The 24,513-nt window shown below is 41.3% G+C and overlaps 1 protein-coding gene across 4 annotated transcripts in view; it reads left to right on the forward strand.

Annotated features, from left to right (window-relative positions):
* Positions 1-24,513, forward strand: part of LOC117188472 (techylectin-5B-like) — a 136,521-nt gene that overhangs the window by 74,399 nt on the left and 37,609 nt on the right. For all 4 annotated transcript variants that reach the window (XM_033392385.1, XM_033392387.1, XM_033392386.1 and 1 more), the window contains 3 exons: positions 15,586-15,717; positions 15,787-15,974; positions 16,946-17,132. In XM_033392385.1, the coding sequence (XP_033248276.1) occupies positions 15,586-15,717; positions 15,787-15,974; positions 16,946-17,132 (507 nt within the window). The remainder of the gene's footprint in view (positions 1-15,585; positions 15,718-15,786; positions 15,975-16,945; positions 17,133-24,513) is intronic.

Consider the following 24,513-nt stretch of genomic DNA (forward strand, 5'->3'; position numbering starts at 1 on the left):
AAAGAACGAAGGTTGCTTCTGTTGGAAGAGGCTTATTTAAACTGAGCGCATTGTATTCCTTGAGGAAGTGCGAAAGCTGAATTTTTTGTATAAATAAATGAGTTCAGCGCTTGATCTCATCTGAAGTGAGTGGACCTTTGGAATAAGATCATTTTAGCGATATAAATCTGTACACGTTTGGGAAAATACGGTGTACCTTCGATTCGAGCTATTGGACTGTATGAATGAGAGTCTATTGTGCCACAGCTGTGTGTCCAAAAGTTCCAGAGGAGTGCTTCCACGCGATAAAATGTACGTAGGCTTCAGCTGGGAGGCCAGATAATGCCAGGTCATGCTCTTCGTGCGCTCCAGGATTTCCGATATTCCCTGTTGGATACAAAGACGTTAATGTGGATGTAAAGAAAAAACTCTTTGCAATTCGGATCGGACAAATACGCGCGCACCATAAGCGGCTGTGCTGGCGTCGCGAAATCCATGCAGTTCATGTGTAGCCAGAGGAATCAGAAGGAAACGGGAAATTTGAAACTGCTAACAAATGAGAGCTGCGAAATGACTTTAATCCAGTCAAAGTGTAACGACTGCTTAGAGAAATACCTTCAACCTGGTAATGATGGGCGCGATCAATCCTAGAGGATCGTAGAATCTAGCTTTCATCGATAATACGCTGAGCCTTGTGACTGGTACTTCCGAAAAAATTGAAGAGCAGCCAATCAGAACTAGGGCATTATGCCAAACCTTCTCACAATCGGATTATCTTTCTCCTTTCAAGGCATCAGGATCGTTCGAGCATCATTTCCTGATTGGAAAGTTTTCCTATATCAGCAGCAGTTTTACTTGCTGGCGGATTCGAATGCCTTCTTCGATAGAGTCCCCTCCTCAGATTAAATCGTCTATGTAGAATGCTCGACAAATCTATGTGCAGCTAATAGAAAGGTAAGCTCTTCATCGTAGGTTAGCTGTTTCATTGCTCGAATTGCTAGAAACGAAGCAGTTTTAGTTCCATACGCTACTGTACTTCCTTATCTTTTCATTTTGAGCTTGATCCGAGCTTGATCTTTTAGAGCTTTGGTAGGTTATCCGCTATTCGAATTTGGCCGATGCAAATGAGATCGAAAAATTGTCCGGCAAGTAACAAATCTATTCTTTAGGATTTGAAAAACGTTGGATCCGCCAGCGCGATGTTTTTGGGGATATTCTATTCTGAGATATCTTATCCAAAGTAAGGTTGAATCCGTCATCGTACGAATGATGTGCAAAAAATTTTGTGCTGAATCTGTCACGTGACTGTGCTGAAATGTCAGCGGACATGTTAGAAAATAGGGTTGCTTCGTCTATACCAGATATGGAGACGGCTACATGATGAATTTTGAGTTGGAGTTGCTTAGCAAGACGAGCACTGATAAAGTTGAGCTGAAAACCAGAGTCAAGCAAGGCACGGCAAGGTATAAATACTCCTGAGTGGCTCTTAGCATGCCCACAGCAGGAAATTCGTGGTTTCAGGTATTAATACAAGCGTAGGACTGCGCAGTCGCCACCGCATCAATCTGCTGAAGCGGGTGTCATGTTGCGTAGCTGCTGTGTCCCTACATTCTTCAAGCCAGAGCTGTTCAGCTGCCTGAACATTAACCGCAACCACTTTTGCTGACGCGGCACAAGTAGCATTTGGTCCACTTAATAATGTTTATGCTCGTCGACCAGACTGGCAATGCTACATGCTAGGGCACAAATACCTAGTCCTAGGCAGAATTAGATCATCGGCCTGAAGTTATCGGCTCCTTGTTTTACCTCTTTGGTTAATGGCTTTGGCTTTGAAGATTCCTATACCGAGAGCCATTTATGACGTCATAGTCGTTGAACGTGACTAGATACGTACCAGAGATGTGGAACGCCACGCTGCTGGCTGATCGGTGATAGCTATGATCCCGTCGTCGACAAGTGTGATGTGGAATGATGTGTACCGGAATACAAGGCTTGGGCACAAGAGACGATCATCGACGCTTCGCAGAATGTTGTCCTGGTCATTCCTTTGTGTTCGTTGTCCTGAAGTCTGCCTCTACCGTTTCTTCTACATACAGAGAGGTCAGCTTATTTCCGTGACCATAACAAGAACATTTTTGTCCGAAAAGAACAAAAACCTGCTTCAAAGGAAAACGCGAGTCTTCAAGGATAATTTGATTCCTTTAAAAATTCAGAGATTTATCTGTCATTTCTATCGTATAAGTCATGCACGCATCGCTGTGTATTGTCGCTGCGACAGATTGTGGTGCGCTGTTTTCTAATGCATTAATGTTTGGACAATGCGTCTGCGATGTGGCTCTCTTTGCCTGGTTTATAAGAGCTTCTCACCGAGCTCATCGATGCGTGTTTTCCAGCGCTGTGATCCCCTTAAACGTGAGTGTTTGGAACACATTTTTGTCCCAGTCTTCATAGATGGACCAAGGACCACACAATTGCCAAAAGCTTCCGCTCGTTAGTAGCGCAGTTTAGCTCACTGTTCTTTAGGGTTCGAACGGTTTTCTATAAATTGGGTAATTTACATAATTAATTTTACGTGTACTGATGCTAGACTGTTCCTTACGTTTAAAAAAGCGTGTCGTTGGACTTTGCTAAATATGATAGGGGTTTTTCGCCCAGAAGAAGCGTTTTCGATAACATAAAGTATATATATTTCTGTTCAGCATCAATAGCCCAGTCGATTGAGCCATTTCTGTCTGTCTGTCCGTCCCGATGGTCGCATAGATCTACGAGACTATAAGAGTCAGAAAAACCAAATTTGGTATCCGGTTGCAAGTGCATTTCAAAATTTCGCACTGCCCCCTTCCGCTTTACAAAAGACGAAAATCTGTTGCATCCACAATTTTGAAGATGCGAAAAATCAGAAACGCATCAAAGAGAGGTCCTTATAAATCAATTTCCAGTGGCTACGATGCGCCATACACGTTCTGACTGATTTTCTGTCTTTCCCTCCCACACTCTTTGTCGTTCAATATTAGTATCAAGTATAGATGTGGAGTTGCGGCCGTAGCAGCACACACAACGTTTCCCCTCGTTTTAGACTTATATTTATTGACGGACACATTTTGCCCTTCTATAATGTCGGAAAACGGTCGGGCAATTGATGCAAAATTTTTCGCGAATCATATGTAGTAAGTTTATCTGCATTTCGTAGACCAAAGGGCAGTTGGTATTTGTTGGCCACTGTTTTTTGGTTTAGCTTCCGAAAGTCCATTACGAGTCGTTTCTTCCTATTGCCCTCCTCATCAGTGCCCTTTTTGTCCACGACCCATATACGATTAATATATGGCGATCTAGATGTGCGATTGTCTTTTAAAAGGCTTTTAACTTTACCCTAGGGTAAGGGAGCAGCTCGAAGTAAACTACTTATAAGGCAGTGCTCCGTTAGGGTCGCGCTATTTATCTTATTTAACATTTTAATAAAATTGGCCTTTATGGCTGGGGTGCATCGACTGCAGGTTAACATCTACATATGCAGCTGTTGAATTTTATCACCTCAGTCGTGTTACCGAATCTGTGCATATCGCACTTTAAGCATTATGTCGCCCAATGATGGCCAATGATGCCATCGAAAGATGATGTTTTTAGAAAAAAAAGAGGGGGAACGTTGTAAGTTGCTGCTGCAACCGCAACTTTACTATTATACCCGATACTTAGTCAGTATGGCTCTCCCCCGGCAGACGACGTGTACATTGAGCGACAAAAAGTGTGTGCGCGAGAGACAGAAAATCAGGCTAAGTGTGTCGTCGGGCTTGTGATTTGTTATTTTTGGCTATAATACTAATCCGATCTGATCAAAATTCGACAACCTGGAACATATGGTCATTCTCTATGATTGTGGGTTTTTAATTTTCCCATATCTTAAAATTTGTGGATGCCACAGATTTTCGTTCTTTGTGGTGGCGGAAGGGGTTGCGGCGAAAATTTGAAATACATTTGTAACAGTGAGATCTAACAGAAGTATGGATACCAAATTTGGTTACTCTATCTTTAATAGTCTCTGAGATCGAGGCGCTCACTTTTAGCAGTAGGCAAGGCCGACCATGAAACGTGTGTGTTAGAGAGAGACAGAGCGAGAGAAAATGAAATTGTTTTCTTCATTCTGGCTATTATAATGATACGATCTGGTTCTGCCGTCTAAAAGATATCATCATTCTCTTCAATTCTGCGTTTTCGGTTTTCTCGTATCCTTAAAATTGTGGATGCCACAGATTTTCGTCCTTTGTGTGAGGGGAAGGGGGGTTGGGCGAAGTTTTGAAATACACTTGTGCAGATTCGATCCACACAGGTGTGTGTATACCAAACTTAGTGCCTCTAGCTCTTATAGTCTCTGAGACCTAGGCGCTAACTTTTTGCGATCGGTAAAGCCGACCATTAAACGTGTGTGTTACATAGAGACAGAGCGAGAGAAAATGAAATTGTTTTCTTCATTCTGGCTATAATAATGATACGATCTGGTTCAGATTCATATATAATCATTCTCTTCGATTCTGCGTTTTTGGTTTTCTCGTATCTTTGAAATTGTAGATTCCAAAGATTTTCGTCCTTTGTGGGAGTGGAAGGGGGCGCGGCGAAGTTTTGAAATATACTTGTAACAGGGACATATCTCGGAAGTCCGGATACAAAATGTCGTTGCTCTAGCTCTTATAATCTCTAGATTATAGAGAGCACTAGGCGGTTTGTACCAACTTCTCTTATTTTATTGGTATTTTTTTCCCCTTTAAGGGGATTCGTGTTCGAATGCCCTTCAAACAATTTTCTTCCGGAGCAAGGGATTATACTTCGCCTTGTGTTTTTTTTTTTGACTCGAGGGAGTGCTTTTCTTCCTATTTTTCCTTTTGTATGGTTACGTGCTCTCTCGCGTTGTGTTACATTTTTTAAATTTTGTTTTTATGACATTTTCTGTGTTAGTAATTTAAAACTATGTTGGGTGAACTGGGTAAAATCTAATTGGGCGCCAGATAGTTCTAGCTGAACGACGAATTTACTTTATAGAGTTGAGATTTATTGTTCCTCGGGCGGAGGTCTTAGAGAATCTGAAACTAAGAAAAATGGAAGTGTTAATATTAGACCTACGGCCGTGGGCTGCGCAGTCGCCGCCGCATTCATTTTCTAAAGAGACTAGCGCGTGTCTGCTGTCTGCTGCAGTGGCAAGACCGCGATGAAAACCACGAATTGTATCAAAACGAGAAAAAATATTACGTCGGGGTCACCAATGTTTCGAGGTGTTACTATTTTCATAATTTAAATCAACAAAATAAAATACTTTTGACTGTGGAATTCGACTGTGCCAAACAAAATTATATCGATAACTAGTTGTGGTACTATAGTATTAACAAAGACTTTGTTAACTAGCGCGCTGGAGCTTTTCACTTGGATGTATATTGATGGAGACCTCGGCTTTTTGGGGTTTCCTCTTCGGCTTTGGTAAGCTGATCGTTCGTATTATCAGTCAGCAACGCAAACATTTTGGTGCTTTGCATTTACTATGCGATTTGAGCTTCAACAATTTATTTCTGGTTTATTGCCCTCAGTTTTGCAGCCTGAGTTTTCCCATTTTGCAGCGATCCCATTATGTCAGCCTCGCCGGACCAGCTTGTTGAACTTGTTATGGGTCTTGTGCATGCAGGTTGTTGTTATTACCCAAATTGGCACTGAAACTTTCATTCCACTTTGTAATAGCATTTTGCGCTTGCGTTGCAGAAGTTACGAACATAGTCGAAATCGCGCTGTTGTTGACGAAGACCGTTGCATTTGATGTTGTTTTTGCTGCGATTGCAGTAGTTGTGGCGGTCATTGCACTTGTTGTAGCTGGCGAGCCACACTGCGAGATCTATAACATGTTAGTTACAGTAAGCACCAGCTTCCAATCGGCTGTAGGAAGTTGGGGACTGCATACCTGCAGTAGTGTCAGGATCATCTCTGGTTCTGCAGGCTTCCCCGAGACGAATGCAGTGGCCCTCGGTCTGTTCGGAACGTCTTCCCATATTGCGGCCTGCAGTTTGGCTCCTGGGTAGATCTCCTTAAGGGGAATCCACCGCTTTTATGTAGTGGGCCGCACATTGAGCGTCTTAGTAGGTGGTGGCTTTCACCGTGCCTTGATGCCACCCTGCGTTCTCACATTTGGGTGATGGCCCGCCATTGTCCCCAAGCTCCTGCAGGAATTCGATTGTTCTTGTTGCCCCTATCCAGAACGCCAACTACAGTCTTGCCCTTCGCCACCTCAGAAAACGATCATTTAGTGAGGTGGGTTTTCACCCGCTTGGCTTGTTGGGTTTGCCCTGGCTATTCCGGCTATGTTGACGCATATGATTACTCATATGGCCATGGCTATGGCAACAATGCCCGTCTGGACTTCTGCGATGCGTTGTTGGTATTTTTCGTTCAGGCAGTCGGAATATTACTCCTCTATGGGCGGCAGGAAATATAGTTGTTTTCATACATTTGAGCTTAGGTCTAGGCATTTCGATTAAAAATATTCATAATTCTTTGTTAACTAGTGCCTACACATTGGGTGCGCACAATAATTGGGTTACGCTGATAGCGGTGGAACTTTTATTCAAAGTCGCCTCAAAATCATCGCTATCGCTATATGATAGCCGGGTTTAATATATGATGCTTTTGAAAAATTGTTGGCGATCGTTATATTTTAGTTAGAAGGGTTTCGTATGGGTGTGATGTATTAATTTCTTCCTTTCTACTCACCATTAACAAATGGTTAACGAGTTGGGTTTTCGAGTTAATAGCTATTTGTCTATTGTTAGCGTTTATTAATCCGTACTCAACCTGACGTGTCTGTTGTAGGTCGTTGTTAAGACTTAAGCATGGGTTAAGTGTATTCTCCACTTGTGTTTTTTTGTAATATCTTTTAATGGGTTACAGATCTTTGTTTACACCCGAACAGTCATAACTTGTCTACTTTATGTGATTTCTTTAGAAATCAGTTTTTTGGATACATGAGTGAATATATGTTTATGTTTGAAAATTCTGCAAGGGGCCGAAAGTGGCATGGTGTTGTCGATAATATGTTCATGTTTGATCATTCTGCAATGGGCCGAAAGTGGCATGGTTTTGTATTTTGATTCTTGTGAACCTTTTTGTGTACATATTCTTTATAGCTATAATTATAAGTACAGATAATCATTTACAGTCAATTACATTGGGTAGGGAAGTGCTATCGTTTGCAGTCTTCGTGCTTCTTTAATTCTCCTTATTGCATAGATTATTAATATTATTATTATTATGATTCCGATAATCAAGGCCGCATGTTTAGATACATGATGGATCATAAGTCCTTTCAAATCATGATGACCTTCTTTTAAAAATTTTAATTCGTTTCTTAACTTATCCATTTCTTCTGTATGGTTAATTAATGGTACTGTTAATGGATTGCAATGGATAGTATAAAAGGATGAAATTGGCTCGTAGCTTTCTGTTTGACTACTGTGATGAGGTACTAGTATTTTATCATCGGTTCGCACAGTAACGCCATGGGTTATTGTTAAAATTCCTTGTTGGGAAAGATCAATTAGTTCTTGAATTGAGTTACTACATTGAATTCTAGCATTAATGTTTACTGGAACTTTGAAGAGCCAAGAGCTTTCTGTTTGACTACTGTGATGAGGTACTAGTATTTTATCATCGGTTCGCACAGTAACGCCATGTATTATTGTTAAAATTCCTTGTTGGGAAAGATCAATTAGTTATTGAATTGAGTTACTACATTGAATTCTAGCATTAATGTTTACTGGAACTGTGAAGAGACAGCCCTGCCTTTCTAACTCGACCCATAATGATCTTGTCTCTGCTATCTTGCTATTTAAGCAATTTGAATGTCGTTTAACGTTTCCCTATCTTCGGCGTCCATTATCCCAAACAATATCTTTTCCCTTTTTTACCATTTGCAAATACTGGTCCATGTTATAACAAACAATTAAATCCCAAGATGAGGTGACCATTTCAACGTCCCCCAACGAGTTTAAATATATCGAAGTGGAACTGTTAATTTTTTCGATTGACCACTTCGCTTGTCCCCTGGCAAAAATTTTTGCATACTTGGCAACATAACACAAGTAGTAACAATGTTGCCATTAGTCTTAGTTTGGATATTTGAGGTCTACTACGAGTACTTCTGGTCTCTATTGGAGTCATTTCTGAGTCTTGCTCCTCTGATTTAATGGACAAATTTGAGTTATAGGTCGACCTGTCTTGATGTTTTATGGTTGCTACTCTGATTCTATCGTCCCCAATTACCCTTTTCAAGTGATATTTCACTGATTTTACCCCAGCCGCCCAGATACCTCCGAAGTGAGGTCCTGCCGGGGGAATCCCACTCGTTCTGTTCTCTTTTTAACATTGGCACATTTTATGTTGTCCCTAAGAGTTCTTTGGTACTCTTCCTCAATATTAATTTGTCGGTATATTTTTCTATGTCCGCAGATATTACAAGTGGCCTTTTACGCCCCTTCACCATAATATCGAAGATATTTTTTTGAACTATTGTTCCAACCCACCTGATAACATTCAAACTTTTATTGTTTGTGATTTTTGCTAACGTATTAAAAACAGACCTCGCAAATAACGGTTGACACTTTCGGCGGGTCTGATAAAGTCCTCTCATTAACGGACACATTGAGAAAAGGGACAGAAAAGACCCGATAAAATCTGTTTTTGCTCAACTCGCTCTTCGCTCAACCAAAGACCGAATTTTTAATTTTTTTTTTGTTACTGTTTGTATGCCTGCTTGTAGGTTTGGTGCCTATGATAACGATCACTTGCCTTTGTGAATTGTATGCGGTTATTGGCGCTTAAAATGAATTGAATTTATAATGGGAATATTATCATTATCCATTATCACTCCATTATCATCACAACTCTTCTTCAAAACACTTTACTCAGACACTTTTTTGGTTATCTAAAGACACTTTTTCTGTGAGGGATTGATCAAAAGTGTCTCTCTAAGTTGTTATTGTGAGACACGATCCTGTGTCGGGCTCAACCGAAAACACGAAACACATAACACAAGCGAAGAGGCAAAAAGTGTTCTGCTCAGTGAGAGACCGTATCTGCGTAGTCTCCTTCTGTTTTGTCAGGGACGAGACAGCAAAGGGAAAAAGTGTTGACCGTTGTTTGCGAGCTATGATTAAAAACCACCCTCCGCTTTGTCGTTAGACTGCAATCTCTTGTGACTCCTTGATGGGGCAAATAATATTTCCCATCTTCTTTGGACTCTACCATATGTCCTAAGTTTTTATATTCATGCATAAACTTTATGTAATTTTCTTTTAATATTTTATTATTGCTGAGCTTTCTTTCTAAACTGTAAAATCGCGCTATAGCTTGGGGTTTCGAATCTCCTAGATCCTTTTCTTTTTTAAATGGTATTTTACCCACATACCTGCCATTCTCATCTCTTCTTGTTGTTTCCAATAAATGCTTCTCGCAAACATCTTCTTCTACGTCACTCTTTTCACTCTCCAATTCCCAACACAGCTCTAGTCCCCAACTTCAATTGTTGTCGTAACAACAAATTTATCACCTTTTGATTTGGTGCAACCGGATATAATCCATCCGAATTCTGTATTTTGACCAAGTAGCCCGTCTATTTTTACTACCCCGTTTTTATACCCGATGCTCAAAATGATATATGGATTTGTAGTGAAAATGGATGTGTGTAACGTCCAGAAGAAATCGTTTCCGACCTCATAAAGTATATATATTCTTGATCAGCATCAATAGCCGAGTCGATTGAGCCCTGTCTGTCTGTCCGTCCCTATTAGCGCCTACTGCTCAAAGACTATAAGAGCTAGAGCCACGACATTTTTTATCCGGACTTCTGTCACTGTTACATGTTTATTCAAATACATCCAAAACAAAATCTCAGAGACTATAAAAGCTAGAGCAACCAAATTTAGTATCCACACTCCTATGATATCGGACCCTGACAAATTTGTTTCCAAATATCGCCACACCCCCTTCCGCCCCCGCAAAGGACGAAAACCTGGGGCATCCACGAATCTCAGAGACTATTAAGGCTATAGTAACCAAATTTGCTATCCACACTCCAGTTAGATCTCACTATAAAACGTATATTTAAAATTTTCTCCAATTGGCAGTAGCTACGTAGCTTCCGAAGACACGCTCAGACTGATTTTCTGTCTCTCTCGCACGGACTCTTTGTCGTGTCGCTTAATAGCGACGTCTGCCGGAGGAGAGCCATACTGACTAAGTATCGGGTATAAATGTAGAGTTGCGGACGCCGCAGCAACTCACAATATTCCCCTCGTGTAAAATATGGGTATACAAATCTATCCCAATTATTACATCTACCCTACTTGGTTTGTTAAATTTAGGGCTTACCAATACATAATCTTGCCACATAGTTTTGTCAATGTTGAAAAATGGTAAAGCTTTCATCAGTTTCGGAAGAATAATTGCTTCAATATTTAGAGGACTTAAAAGAACTTGTCTCAACAGATTCAACAGAGTTCAACGCATGGCAGAACTGTGCATAACTGCCGGGCTACGCACTACTCCAGGGGAGGCCCTGGATACCGTGCTGGACCTTCTTCCAGTAGATCTCAAGAATGTGGCAACACTTTTCGCCCTCAGAATGAGAGAAGCCAAACTGTGGAAAGCGTCCACTGTTGGGCACTCAGGAATCCTGACGAGACTCCCGCAGTTACTTGAGAGGACTGATTATTGTATCCTATTGTATCACCTCTCGACGCCTTTCCTGGTATCAATCCCACCTAGGGAGGACTGGGAGATGGGCGAACCAGGACCTGCAAATGCGATTAACTTCTACTCTGATGGCTCACAGCTAGACGGCCGCATGGGAGGCGGAGTCTACTGTAGCGAGCTAAACATCAGTCATTGCTTCAGGGTCCCAGATTAGTGTAGTGTGTAGCGGAGGTTGTGGCCATCAAGAAGGGTATTTCTATTGTCTCCAAACTACTTCTAGACACGCACATAGTATGCGTCTTCTCGGACAGCTAAGCAGCTATTAAAGTCTTAGGCTCAATATCGTCGAATTCAACGACGCCGCCGACGTGCTAACCAGGCAGGGTACTACGATTCCTCTCTTATCGGATGCCTCTGGCTACGTCCAGGCTTCTCACGCAAGAACTGTTCGAGCAAAGTGCAAATAGGAGATGGCTGCAAACCGTTTTCTGTAAAGTTTCGAGATCGATCTTATTAATATACTGAACTCTATCTATCAGATTTATTCCCTTAAACTTATAGCAGAGAATTATGGTATGTCCTACCATTTTACATTGCGTCCAATTTTCTCTTATTTTGCCATATTGCACTACCTTTTCCAACGGTTTCCACTCTTTATCCTGCGACGTGTAACCGTTGCTCTAAAAACTCCATTACACCTGGTAATGCTTGGATTTCTTTTTTCCTTTTTTATGACTTTCATATAATTGTAAGGCATCTTATTGCATTTTTTCGACACTATGTGCGCCTGTTAATTGTGACTTTAATTTTAATTCTCCAGCGGCCCAGTTAAAAAGTTAGTTACCATACTCCGTGCCTCACCCTTTATTTTATTTTTATACCCGATACTCAAAATGAGTATTGGGGTATATTAGATTTGTGGTAAAAGCGGATGTGTGTAACGTCCAGAAGGAATCGTTTCCGACCCCATAAAGTATATATATTCTTGATAAGCATCAATAGCCGAGTCGATTGAGCCCTGTCTGTCTGTCCGTCCGTCCATCTGTCCGTCTGTCCGTCCGTCCGTCCCCTTCAGCGCCTAGTGCTCAAAGACTTCTGTGATATGTCACTGCTACAAAAATATTTCAAAACTTCGCCCCGCCCACTTCCGCCCCCACAAAGGACGAAAATCTGTGGCATCCACAATTTTAAAGATATGAGAAAACCAAAAACGTAGAATTGTAGAGAATGACCATATCTTTAAGACTGCGGAATCTGAATTGGATCGTATTATTATTATAGCCAGCATCAAGAAAACAATTTCATTTTTTCTCGCCCTGTCTCTCTCTAACACACACGTAGCATAGCCGGCTTTGCTTAGAGTAAAACATTAGCGCCTAGATCTCAGAGACTATAAAAGCGAGAGCAGCCAAATTTGGTATCCACACTCCTAATATATCGGACCGAGACGAGTTTGTTTCAAAATTTCGCCACACCCCCTTCCGCCCCCGCAAAGGATGCAAATCTGGGGATATTTAAAAATCTCAGAGACTATTAAGGCTAGAGGAACCAAATTTGGTATTCGCACTCCAGTTAGATCTTACTATAAAACGTGTATCTCAAAATTTCGCCCCACCCCCTTCCGCCCACACAAAGGACGAAAATCTGTTGCATCCACAATATTGCACATTCGAGAAAACTAAAAACGCAGAATCATAGATAATGACCATATCTATTAGATTGCTGAATCTGGATCAGATCAGTTCATTTTTATAGCCAATAGGAACAAATCAATTTGCAGTGGCTACGCAGCGCCCGACGTGACGCTCAGACTGATTTTCTGTCTCTCTCGCACGCACTCTTTGTCGTGTCGTTTAATATTAGCGGCGTCTGCCGGAGGAGAGTTATACTGACTTAGTTGCGGTGTCCGCAGCAACTCACAACGTTCCCCCTCGTTTATTTACTTTATTTACTCAGACTATCTCTGTTATGAATTAATTCACAAAATATTTGTGAAAAGCCGACCCACTCTTTTTCTTCGCCCGAGAATGTGGTTACTTCCACTTTCGGAAGATCAGGCAAATCGATATCTTCTTTTTTTATCGTTGCCCTCTTAGTATCCATGCTGTTTCCCTCAGCTACGGTTTGCATCCTAACTTCTAGGTAGCTTAACATGCTTTGAATATCAAAGTCCAACTCGACGATCTGCTCGTTGAAGCTGTCGTTTGCTTCATAGCTATGATTAAACTCCTCAATTTTTGAGCTCAGTTTTTTACTGAGGAACTCAATTTTTTCCTTTCTCATTCTACACTCTCCCATTTTAGCCTGATCAAACCTCTGCATGGTTTGCTCTAAATATGTCCTCAGGTTTTCCACTATTCTTTCGATTTCCTCAGATACCTTTTCTATGCTATTGTCAATTTTGGGCTCCATATCTTCCTTCAAAATTCCAGTCTCCACTGATTGGAACTTTGTTTTTTCTACCTTCCCTTTCATTAGGGTTTCATTATTTTTTGACTCCACATACTTTTTATGTATGTCCTCTATATTTTTAATCATTTTTTCGTACTGCTGCCTCTTATAGTAGTCATGATCGACTACTCCATATGCTAACAGTACAGAATTATTGCCTGTAACTTTGATCTTAAGGTCTCCTAACCTTTGGATTACATCGCTGGTCAAATGACCAGCTTCAATCTTCTTAATCTCCCTTGCTATCGCGGCTTGAGCCTCTAATAGCTTTATTATTTGTTTTGATCACATATTACTTTAATTTGTTTCTTAATTAGGCTTAACTACTTTATGTGATTTCTTTAGAGATCCGATTTTTGGATACATGCGTGAATATGTACAATAATATGTTTATGTTTGAACATTCTGCAAGGGGCCGAAAGTGGCATGGTTTTGTCAATAATATTTTAATGTTTGAACAGTCGTCGAAGTCCGGTTTCCCTGCAATAACCTTCAGAGCCGTTCCAAGGAGATTTAAACTTCTGGCTTGCCTGTGGTGAACACTGCCGTCAGTGTCAGTAGATGTCTTGTATCGGTTTCTAGTATTTTCGTCATGTGTGCTTGAGGGAATACGTCCGTCATTTCTATTGTTTCTTCAAGTTTAAGTTCATACTCCCTCCGGTTCGTCGAGTGGTGTATGTGGAAGGTTTTGTTCTATATGGGGATTAATCTGTCGATTATGGGGATGTTGTGCGCTTGTGAGTATTAAATTGTAGCTGCGTCTGACCGACTCGGGTTCTCTAAAACATTAATAAAACTGCAGGTTTGTAAAAGGCTAATGGTCTCTGTAAGTGTTCTAGTCGCTTTTCCCGTATAGGTAGTGGCGAAGCGTATCTTGTGCCTATAATATGGCCTATACCTTTTCATTGGTCGAATAGTTTAATTCTCTATCTTTTAGGGTAATATCTAGTATGGGGGTGTTTTTTTGCGACAGCACCGCCCCGATGGCACTGGATGAGGCATCAGGTCAAACGACTAGTTAAAGTCCGGGTAGTGGTGAATAACGTATTCCGACGCCAAAATGTTCCTAAGCTTGTCGAAGGCCTGTTTTTGTACCTCATCAAAGTGTACAGGAATGGATTTCGAGCGCTGTTTGCTAACCTTACCGTACCTTACCTTACCCTTCAAAAGGCTGGAAATAGGTCTTGCTATTTATGCGAAGCCTTTTATGAAACACCTGTTGTAACTGGCAAGACCCAGGAATAAGGGTTGCCAAAATTCTTGAATGGCCTGACTGTATCAGGGCTAGTTCTTGTGCCTTCAGTTGACAACAAAGAACATTTCCCAACTCTCATGTTGGGTCATGGAGACTACTGAGTACAGTGTCATTGTGCTTGACATATTCTGCCTCGCTCTTTAAAAATACGATGACGTCGTCTACGTACACGTAGACTAATTTTGATTAAACAAACCTTGCACGGCGTACACGTCATGCAATAAGTAATCAGAATGTCCGTCCTAATCTAACGCAAGTGGAACTTGCAGTAGAAAATGAAAGAGGACTTGCCATATGGTACAGGCTCATGACGCACAACTAACACTTTAAATTTGACAATATATTACTGGAAAAAGACAAGTTGTAAATGTAGACTTGAATCCCGCTGCTTTCGTATGTGCTGCTTTCCGAAATCGCCTACAAGGATCTTCGCTGCGTTGGTATCGGTTCATTGTCTGTTGAAATACATTAAAATACAATGAAAAATATAACGGATGCTTTCAAGTGACGTCATTTGTGGCCGAAGTTGTTAATCAACCCGGCTGCAATCCGAGCTATAAGGACATGGCGACTTCTTATCCAAATGAATCCAAAGGTCGAATCGGAGCGTCTCATGATCATAAACATGTTGCAGGATCTGAAACATCCGAAATTGTGCAACGGTACGCGGTTGTCCGTCAAGAAATTGATGAACAATGTAATTCAAGCGACGATCAACAAGAAAAAATTCAAACGAGGGGTCTTTATCGTACGATTTCGACAACTGCACCTGATCTTCCATTAAAATTCATGCGGCTTTAGTTCCCCATTCGATTGGATTTTGCAATGACAGTCAATAGATCGCAAGGCCAATCTTTAAAGGTCTGTGAATTTTTCTCGAATTTCTCTATTTTTCGAAAAAAATAGTTTAACATATCGCTCTAGCACTAATCGGCTCCGATACCAATGCCTGCGTTTATGTATAATTTCGTATAAAATATAAATAAATATATATATAGAAACGCTTTCCGCGTTCGCCCACTGGCGATTTATCAAGAATAATATAGGGCGACTACCATTCAAAACTTTTTTATATAAAATATAGTGAAATAATTGCACATACATATACACGCCACTCACGTATCGACTCATTTTATTTTTTGATACAAGCATATTGAACTTATAAAATTGTATTATTATAGGGATTTTCCTGTGTGGACTTGTTGAATGCCGGAATGAAAAATTCCGGAGTTTTCTACCTACAAATTCGAGGTACAACATATTGGTTCTTGAAAGTGTACTGTGAGCAGGACATTTCTGATGGAGGCTGGACGGTAAAAATAATAATAAATAAATTTAAAAATAAAAATATATAAATAAATAATAATAATAATACACTTTAGGTAATTCAAAGACGTGATGACTTTGGGGAGCCACGTGAAAACTTTAATCGAGATTGGGCAGATTACAAAAATGGATTTGGTGAACCAGCGAAGGAGTTTTGGTTGGGAAATGAAAATATTTATATGTTGACAAACAATGAGGAGTACACCCTTAGAGTAGAGCTAGAAGATTTTGAAGGTAACAAACGGTAAGTGTTTTTACTCGGTATTTTTTTTATTATATGTATGTATATGTAGCTGCCAGCTGGAATCAAGTCAAGTCCGTTTTTGTCTTTCTTTAGAAAACGGTAAAAATGCATTAACTAAAACGCAAGAAGCCACCATTTACAAAATACGTTAAACCCGTGAATGCAGGATCATATATAATGATTTCATGTAGTTGATTCTTGAATCTACTTGCGATTGGATGATCATTTAATATTAAGAAAACATGATAAAAAACAACTGCACGGGTGTAGCTATAGAAACCAAGAGTTTTGTATATATTTTTACTACCATCCATGCTCCGTTTTTAATAACTCTACTCAACAAAATTTTACCTATTTTTCGGCTGTGAACCAAACCGACTTTTTTTATAGATTTGGGGCTTGAAAAATGTTTTATAAATTTTTCTTCTTTTTTCACATAGCTGAAGTATCTGACATCTGGTTGTATTGAACTTTGCAATTTGCAAAGCAGTCAAATGCAGCTATAGATCATTCCCGAAAACGTTGTAGATTAAGCTTATCATCTAGAAAATATTAAGGTCTCAAATAACAATTGAAAATTTATATTTTTTTTTACATTTTGACTTTGAAAACTCGGGAAAAGTCGATAAAAATGCTTTCAAATGCGGAATTCAGAGGTTTGGTCAAACGTCTGCATCATAACCGTTTATTCATAGATTTTTACAAACGGTACCTAAACGATGCCTTAGACGACGCCTAATTAGCTTACCTATTCAACGAAAATATGTAAGCCGGAGCACACAAATTTAAATTCGTACGATTTTTTCCGAAATCGTTATCGCAAAAATTCGCGTAGTTGCTACAGCCGTGTTCCGGTTTATTGTAATAAAGTAATAAGTAATAAATGAAAAATGAGTAATATAACAATTTCATTGACGGAATCCGTGTTGCGTCTGTAATGTGTTTGAGCTAAGTCATTTGTATATTTACAGGTATGCTCAGTATTCTCACTTTAAAATACACTCAGAGGCGGATTACTATAAGCTTGAGATCGATGGATATGAAGGAAACGCAGGGGACTCGCTTAACGATCCATGGTACGGATCAAATAATAGTCCGTTTTCTACATACAATAAAGACAATGACCGAAGCTCGCTCAACTGCGCAAGCATGTTAAAGGTAAGGAAAATTTATTGTTATGTTATGATTGTTACGTTAAATATTTTAATGAATGCGAAGATTGTAATTTATTCTTCGTTGGTTTGACTGATTACAAATCTATTAATTTAAAGCTTATGCTCGGCTAAGCTGCTGCCCATTGCAGCACAAAAATAAATTCAGAGAACACATCTCTGAGCCTAGTGCAGCTTGTTGTTATTGTTATTGCTTGGTTGCTTCTGCCTACGTTCTTAAACGCTGTATCCCTCTTTAGAGCTGGAGGGAGGCTCGTCTGCATAGCAGAAATCACATCTACACCGATCGTCACAGTGGCCCTGTCGCAGTCGCACAGTGGCCCTGTCACCATCGAAATCGAAACAAAAACAAATAAAGTACTTTATCGAAATCTTCTTGTTGCTGTGAATGCTTGAATCAAACGAGTTACGCCTCTGAAAAAGCTCAGTGGCTCAACAGCTTACTCGGCTAAAGATGCGCTGCCAAAAACGCCGGCAGAAAAATCTAATTTTCAAAATAATCTCGGTTTTAGTTTACAAGATATAAAAAGTGGGACAAAAGTATTCAAGTTTTATTCGAATACTGTATGTTTCAGGTGGAAACAAATGTAACGTATGATTCTGAAGTGCATTAATTTTTACTAAAACTTTATAAAAATATGGTCTGTTGCCTATTCAATTCTATAGAAAAATGTGTTTTGAAAACCATCTAAAATTTTGGCCTCTTTTTTAATTTTGACTGGACTTTACAAAAATATATCAATAAATTATCCCGAGAATTTTTGAATATATGTTCTTTAAACTATTTATTACCTAAGTCTAAAAGCGCATTCTGCGCTTCGGAGCCGTTTGGACTTAATACCGATTCTTCTGTCAACACCTCGCACGAAAAACGGTCAAAATATGATTTTGTGCGGGATTTAAGAGCTGCGATAGCCGTTTCTGACCTCTTTCGCGCGAGTGAAATATTAACAGTGACATATCACAGAAGTTTGGATACAAAATTTCGCTGCTTGAACTCTTATAGTCTCTGAGCACTAGGGGCCCCCAGCCTGTTAGCGTGGGTGCCTATTGGCCAGTGTCCCGTGAGGGAACGTATGATGCTGCACCTTTTACTGCCTTTTACTGGTCGGCCATGTTTGCCGAGTTATGCGACATCATGGCACTATTTGCCACATATCGTCTGTTAGTCGCTTGTATTGTTCTTTTATAATAAGCTTACAGGTGGCCATTGACATACAGATATCCTCCTTGTCTTGGAGAAGGGGGATTGTAGTGCCAGATCGGGCCAGCTCGCCCGTTATACAGTTGCCTTCGATGTCCCGGTGGCCCGGGACCCAAATCAGGCTAATAGCAAATTGCTGAGCCATCTCGTGTAGAGATTTGCGGCAGTTTGCCACGGTGGCCGAGTTCAAGAAAATTGCAGTTAGCGATTTGATCGCAGCCTGGCTGAACTTTGCCCAGTTGCTTGGTGATCGCCATTTTTGATAGGGTCGGCCACCATACCGTAACTCCGTATTATTGAACTAACTATAGCTAGATATATCCATTGGACTATGCTTGTTTTTATACCCCATCTTAGCCCAATAGCTTTTTTGCATGTGTAGAGTGCAGTCGTTGCTTTCTTCACTCTGTATTTGACATTCAGGTTCCAGTTAAGCCTCTTGTCAATTACCAACCCTAAGTAACTGGCACTGTCGCTAAAGGAGAGCCTGCATCCATGTAATATTGGTGGGTGGAGAGGGGGAACCTTGTATTTATTTGTGAATAGTACGTGTTGGAAGCTGCCGAGCTTTTTCGGCAACTCTGACTCCAAAATTTACAAGAAAAAAATTGCTCCGTTTTTAAGGTTACAATTTGGCGTTTATTGTTTGATATTGTTTGTGTGTTTTTTGTTCGAGGCCGTGGCCGTGGCCGTGGACTTAGATTTAGGCGTTTTGGCGACAAAGGGTACTGCTGACCGACTGCCTCGAATAGAACCGATCGACTAGACAGAAAGAAGGATCGAAGCAGTGGCTTATAACAAGTAATAACTTTACATAGGTGTGTGATTTTGATACGAGTGATTCCAGAGGGGGTCTGCAGGATGGCAACTCTCACAGCGCCATCAGCTCCAGCGATAACTTCGATCACCCGCGCCACTTCAAAGATGGCAGGTTTTCATCCTTGATGCAAACGACATCGTTGCCCTGGATCGAGGGTTGTGGCGTGCGCCATTTGGCACGTTGTTGAAGCAGAGTCAGGTACTCCTCACTCCAAGGCTTCCAAAAGATCTGCTGGGCACAGGAGACTCGATGCCAGCGATCAAGTCGATTGAAGTTGAGACTCGTAACGTCTGGCTCAGGAGACTCCATCAGCGGACGACCAATTAAAAAATGTCCGGGTGTAAGGACGCCCAGGGTTTTCTGAAATCAATATAAGAGGACGAGAATTCATTACAGCCTGGATTTGGCAGACCAATGTTCGCAGCTCGTCCAATCCAAAAAGTGACGATCCCAAGGCGCGATAGAAATGCTGCTTGGCCGTCTTTACCGCTGCCTCCCACAAGCCGTCAAAATGCGGCGAGCGAGTCGGTATGAATCTCCAGTCGAAGCCGTTGTTGATGCAATGATTATGAACTTCAGCACGATGCTTCTCGCTCATAAATAGCCGCCGAAGGTCCTCTAGCTCGTTCCTTACGCCCACAAAATTGGTGGCATTATCCGACCAAATGCATCGGGGAATACCGCGCGTGGCACGAAGCGTATGAGGGCGCTCAAAAAAGCAGCAGGTTAGGTCCTTCACCAATTCCAACCAGACGGCCTATGTTGCAAAACAGATGAACTCGCAGATGTAAGATTTCATCGGTGCTCGACTGCGCCCTTCTGGCTTATAGTAGAAGGGACCGCAGTAGTAAATTCGAGTGACGCTGAATGCAGGCGAATCCTGTACTCGATCCTTCGGTAGGTCAGCCATGATGTGTTCCACAAGACGAGGTCTGGACCGGCAGCAGATGACGCATTTTCGCAAGGCGCGAGCCACAGTTTTCATGCCGCCAATGGGCCAAAACTGTAAGCGAATCATTCCAATTAGCGACTGCGGACCAGCATGGTGATGATTTCGATGAAAGTGCGTAATGATAGCGAACGAAAGTCATCTATGAACGGCCAGAGCGAGATGTTTCTGCTGGAAGCCTCTACGCAGTTCCCTTTCCGCAGAGCAAGGTACTCAGGATACAGGCGTGCCCGTTGAACGATGCGACATAGCAAGTGCGATCCTTTGCGAAGGTCCTCAGATGAGAGATGCGGTGACTTCGTCCTACTGATGAACTTCTGAACGTAACCAAAAATGCGCATCATGACTCCAAATGAGATTATGTGCTTAAACGAAAGCGAGATGTCGACACGCTCAGACGAAAGCAATACCCTATGTCGAATCTCTGGAAGATTAACTTCTAGCGAGCGTCGTTCAGACTAGCAACCTTTTTCTCCTTGCAAGAAGGCCGGTCCATTTTGTAGTGACGCTTGAACCAGCTACAATAACATTACTACAAAAAAAAAAAGAACGAAAAAAAACTAAACAAAAATGTTAAATCCAGGGAATATCGTAATTGCGGTTAGCGCCCCTATTGCTCGTGATCGGCGGGTACTTTTTGGGCAGACGGTCGGACTCGGGAGAGAATAGACCGCGGTTATGTTAATGCGAGGGAAATGGTGGTTGGCACTTTTGCTGTTAGGAGGGTTCGTGGATGCAAGTCCAGCTACGGTCGCTCTTTTCGATTTTGGGCCCCACTTCAGAAGGTAGTGTTTTTGGTCGAAAGCGGAAATATTAGCGGAAAAACAAAACTAAACCTCGCGCCAGTGCCAAATCAAAAAAAAACGAGGGGGAACGTTGTGAGTTGCTGCGGACACCACAACTCTACAGTTATACCCGATACTAAGTCAGCATGGCTCTCCTCCGGCAGACGCCGCTAATATTGAACCACACGACAAAGAGTGCGTGCGAGAGAGACAGAAAATCAGTCTGAGCGTGACGTCGGGCGCTGCGTAGCCAGTGCAAATTGATTTGTTCCTTTTGGCTATAAAAATTATCTGATCTGATAATCAGATCAGATTCAGTAATCTGATAGATATGATCATTATCTATGATTCTGCGCTTTTAGTTTTCTCGTATTCTCAATATTGTGGATGCAACAGATTTTCGTCCTTTGTGGGGGCGGAAGGGGGTGGGGCGAAATTTTGAGATATACGTTTTATAGTGAGATCTGACAGGAGTGCGGATACTAAATTTGGTAACTCTAGCCTTAATAGTCTCTGAGATTTGTGAATATCCCCAGATTTGCATCCTTTGCGGGGGCGGAAGGGGGTGTGGCGAAATTTTAAAACAAACTCGTCTCGGTCCGATATATTAGGAGTGTGGATACCAAATTTGGCTGCTCTAGCTTTTATAGTCTCTGAGATCTAGGCGCTAATGTTTTACTCTAAGCAAAGCCGGCTATGCTACGTGTGTGTTAGAGAGAGACAGGGCGAGAAAAAATGAAATTGTTTTCTTGATGCTGGCTATAATAATAATCCATAATAATAATAATAATTGAACACTAGGCGCTGAAGGGGACGGACAGACGGACGGACGGACGGACGGACGGACAGACGGACAGACGGACAGACAGACATGGCTCAATCGACTCTTCTATTGATGCTGATCAAGAATATATATACTTTATGGGGTCGGAAACGATTCCTTCTGGACGTTACACACATCCACTTTCACCACAAATCTAATATACCCCAATACTCATTTTGAGTATCGGGTATAAAAAGAAGAATCGTGTTGCTTTCAAATTATACCATAAAGAAACTAACCAAATCGAAAAGAAATTTGCCACCCCATTAAGGGGGCGTCCCATTCTGACCCCACGCCGGAGGCAAGGCAACCGTGCTATGATCCGCCTCTTTTCCACCCTTTCCGACCCGATAAGCCAGGGGACGGAAACACCCCTGACTTTCCCGTGAGCTAGCTGGGAACGATATGCCAGGGTGGCAAAGAGGCGGATCATAGCAACCGAAAGTGTTATCTTTTTCTTTTGGACGGCCATATGCAAGTTCATATAACCAGAGTGCCAATCGCAACATAGCGGTAAGTTGGACATTGGGGTTTTTAGGTGTCGCTAGGTAGTGTTGAATGGAACATGGGTTTTATTTTATTACAGAATTGGCACTTTGTGCCAAGCAGATTTCCAAGGGCGAAAAGAAAAAAACAGATAATTGGGATCGATGACCGAGCCGTCCACAGCAACAACCAGCTGGCCAAGTACATAGAAAGGGAAGAGAAGAGACTGCGCTCCCGAAAAAGCACAAGAACCGAACGAATTCGCCGCTGGCGCAGAGAAGCACCCAAGGCAGAGAATAGATCGCCGATTCAGCTGTGGGTCCGACTTAGTGCATCAGCAGCATCGTCGGCGCCGGGAAGCTGCGAAACTAAAGCGGAATAACGAACATTTTTTTTGCCCCAAATTTTTTTTTCGTAAATATCTTGCCCTCGGCCGACCTGGCTTAGTGAAAAAAGAAGTAGAGAAAAAAAAATCAAAAAAAATTTTACCCATGAGCCAATAGGCAAAGTTTTAGTGAGTTACGAATACCTTGCTCCCCTTTTTGGCCAGTGCAGAGCCGTTAATTCAGTCGGTTATTTTATATCATATACATATTTTAATTATTTTTTTTCTATTTATTTATAATTCTCCTCTTTTAATAATTATTATTATTATTATAATTTCCAACTTGGAATATTCTTGAATTCTGTTGTTCGCTAAGTTAGTTTTTGAGTCAATTGTGAGTTTAAATAGAGTAGGGAAATGCCCCTGTTGGAAGTAATAAATAAGTTTTTAAATGAAATCGATAATGAACTAAATTATTTTAGGGCGCCATGCCGAGTGGATTATGGAAATGAAGTGAGTCTGGGGGTTTTAGGGATCATCAGCCACTAATATGGCTTTGCGGCCCAGATGGTCAAGGTAGGGTGGGCATGTTCTGTTTTCTTTGCAGAGCATCCTCTATGTGTGCATAGCTTGTCACTCTTAGTAGTTTCTTTTCTGTATAAACAGTCCGATCGATCATGTGTTAGGGAGTAAAACAGCATGCGAAATCAATATTATTATATGTATCCAATGCGAGCAGGTAGCACAGTGGTAAATCCTCACCCCCTCTTGCCGACGACAAATGGAAGCCGGAACCAGCGCGTGCTCCTCTGGTCGCTACAAAAACATCAGCTCGTTATGATAGCGTATCGCTCTACGTTTTATGCTACAGTTCTAACTTATAGATATAGTATAATCTTATTTGGCGCCCAACTTTGGGCCCAGAGCAGCCATCCTGGCTGACCCCAATCGATAGTCTTCATTCTTATCAATTACATCTGATAATTAGTTCCTAACACTTGTTCGATTAGTTCTCTGTTCCTTTTTCTGTTAATGGTTAGAGCTCTATGGAGATAGCTAAAGCTTAAAATTGCTTTACTACCTGGACTCCACTAAAACAGCTAACTCATGTGCTTTATGGAGAGTTTCTGGAAGCGTTATAATTTTAAATGGTTATAACTCCAAAATGTAATAGTATAAAGTCATTAGAATCCTTGGGTGGATTGTTCATACTGCATAGTAGGCGTTGCTTATTGGTTACACGTGGAGTCAAGACCTACGCCCATCCCGTTTACCTTGCTGGAGGACAATCATACCTGTCATTTGCCTTTGGAATCGTGATACCTTCTCATGAAAGTTCACTCCTATGTAACATATCTCCCTTCCTTCTTTGCTTCTTTAATGAGTTGCAGCGTAGCCGCCACTGGCGGAAAAGAATATTCTATCGTGTACTCTTTTCGTTTTCTATTCTATTCTGTACTATATTGACAAGCACATATTAGATCAGCTGATTAAGACCGTCACAACCATATGTACCGTTAGCATGGCAACCAAACAGTTTATAACAATTCCTTCTTTTATACAATTTTTTTTAGCGTTATACAAAATTATTTCAATTAAGCGATTCAAGAGCAATGCCGGTTAAACGAAGCCCTGAAAAATTGATCAACCTAAAAGACATTGAACTTTCCTTAACTTCGAACCAAAGAGCACCGTCTATTTCTCACTCACTGACTACTAGATCGAAAACCAAACCAGTCGAAACTGCAACCATACCTCACCCTCCACCAGATCAGGAGAATTTAGATGCTTCCACGCCGACTACGAGCAATAGAGCGGCAAGTAATGTTTTGTGCACGGTGATGGCAGGCACAATTTCAGCAGAAATGGCAAAGCAAACTCTAGCCATGAGTGCAGCAATGGCACAACTAACAGAAAAACTTTCCCAAGCTATTAGTACAGGTTTACAAGCAGCTTCGACAGCTTCCTCTAGAGA

The sequence above is a fragment of the Drosophila miranda genome, chromosome 3, assembly GCF_003369915.1.
Source record: "Drosophila miranda strain MSH22 chromosome 3, D.miranda_PacBio2.1, whole genome shotgun sequence".
NCBI classification, from domain to species: domain Eukaryota; kingdom Metazoa; phylum Arthropoda; class Insecta; order Diptera; family Drosophilidae; genus Drosophila; species Drosophila miranda.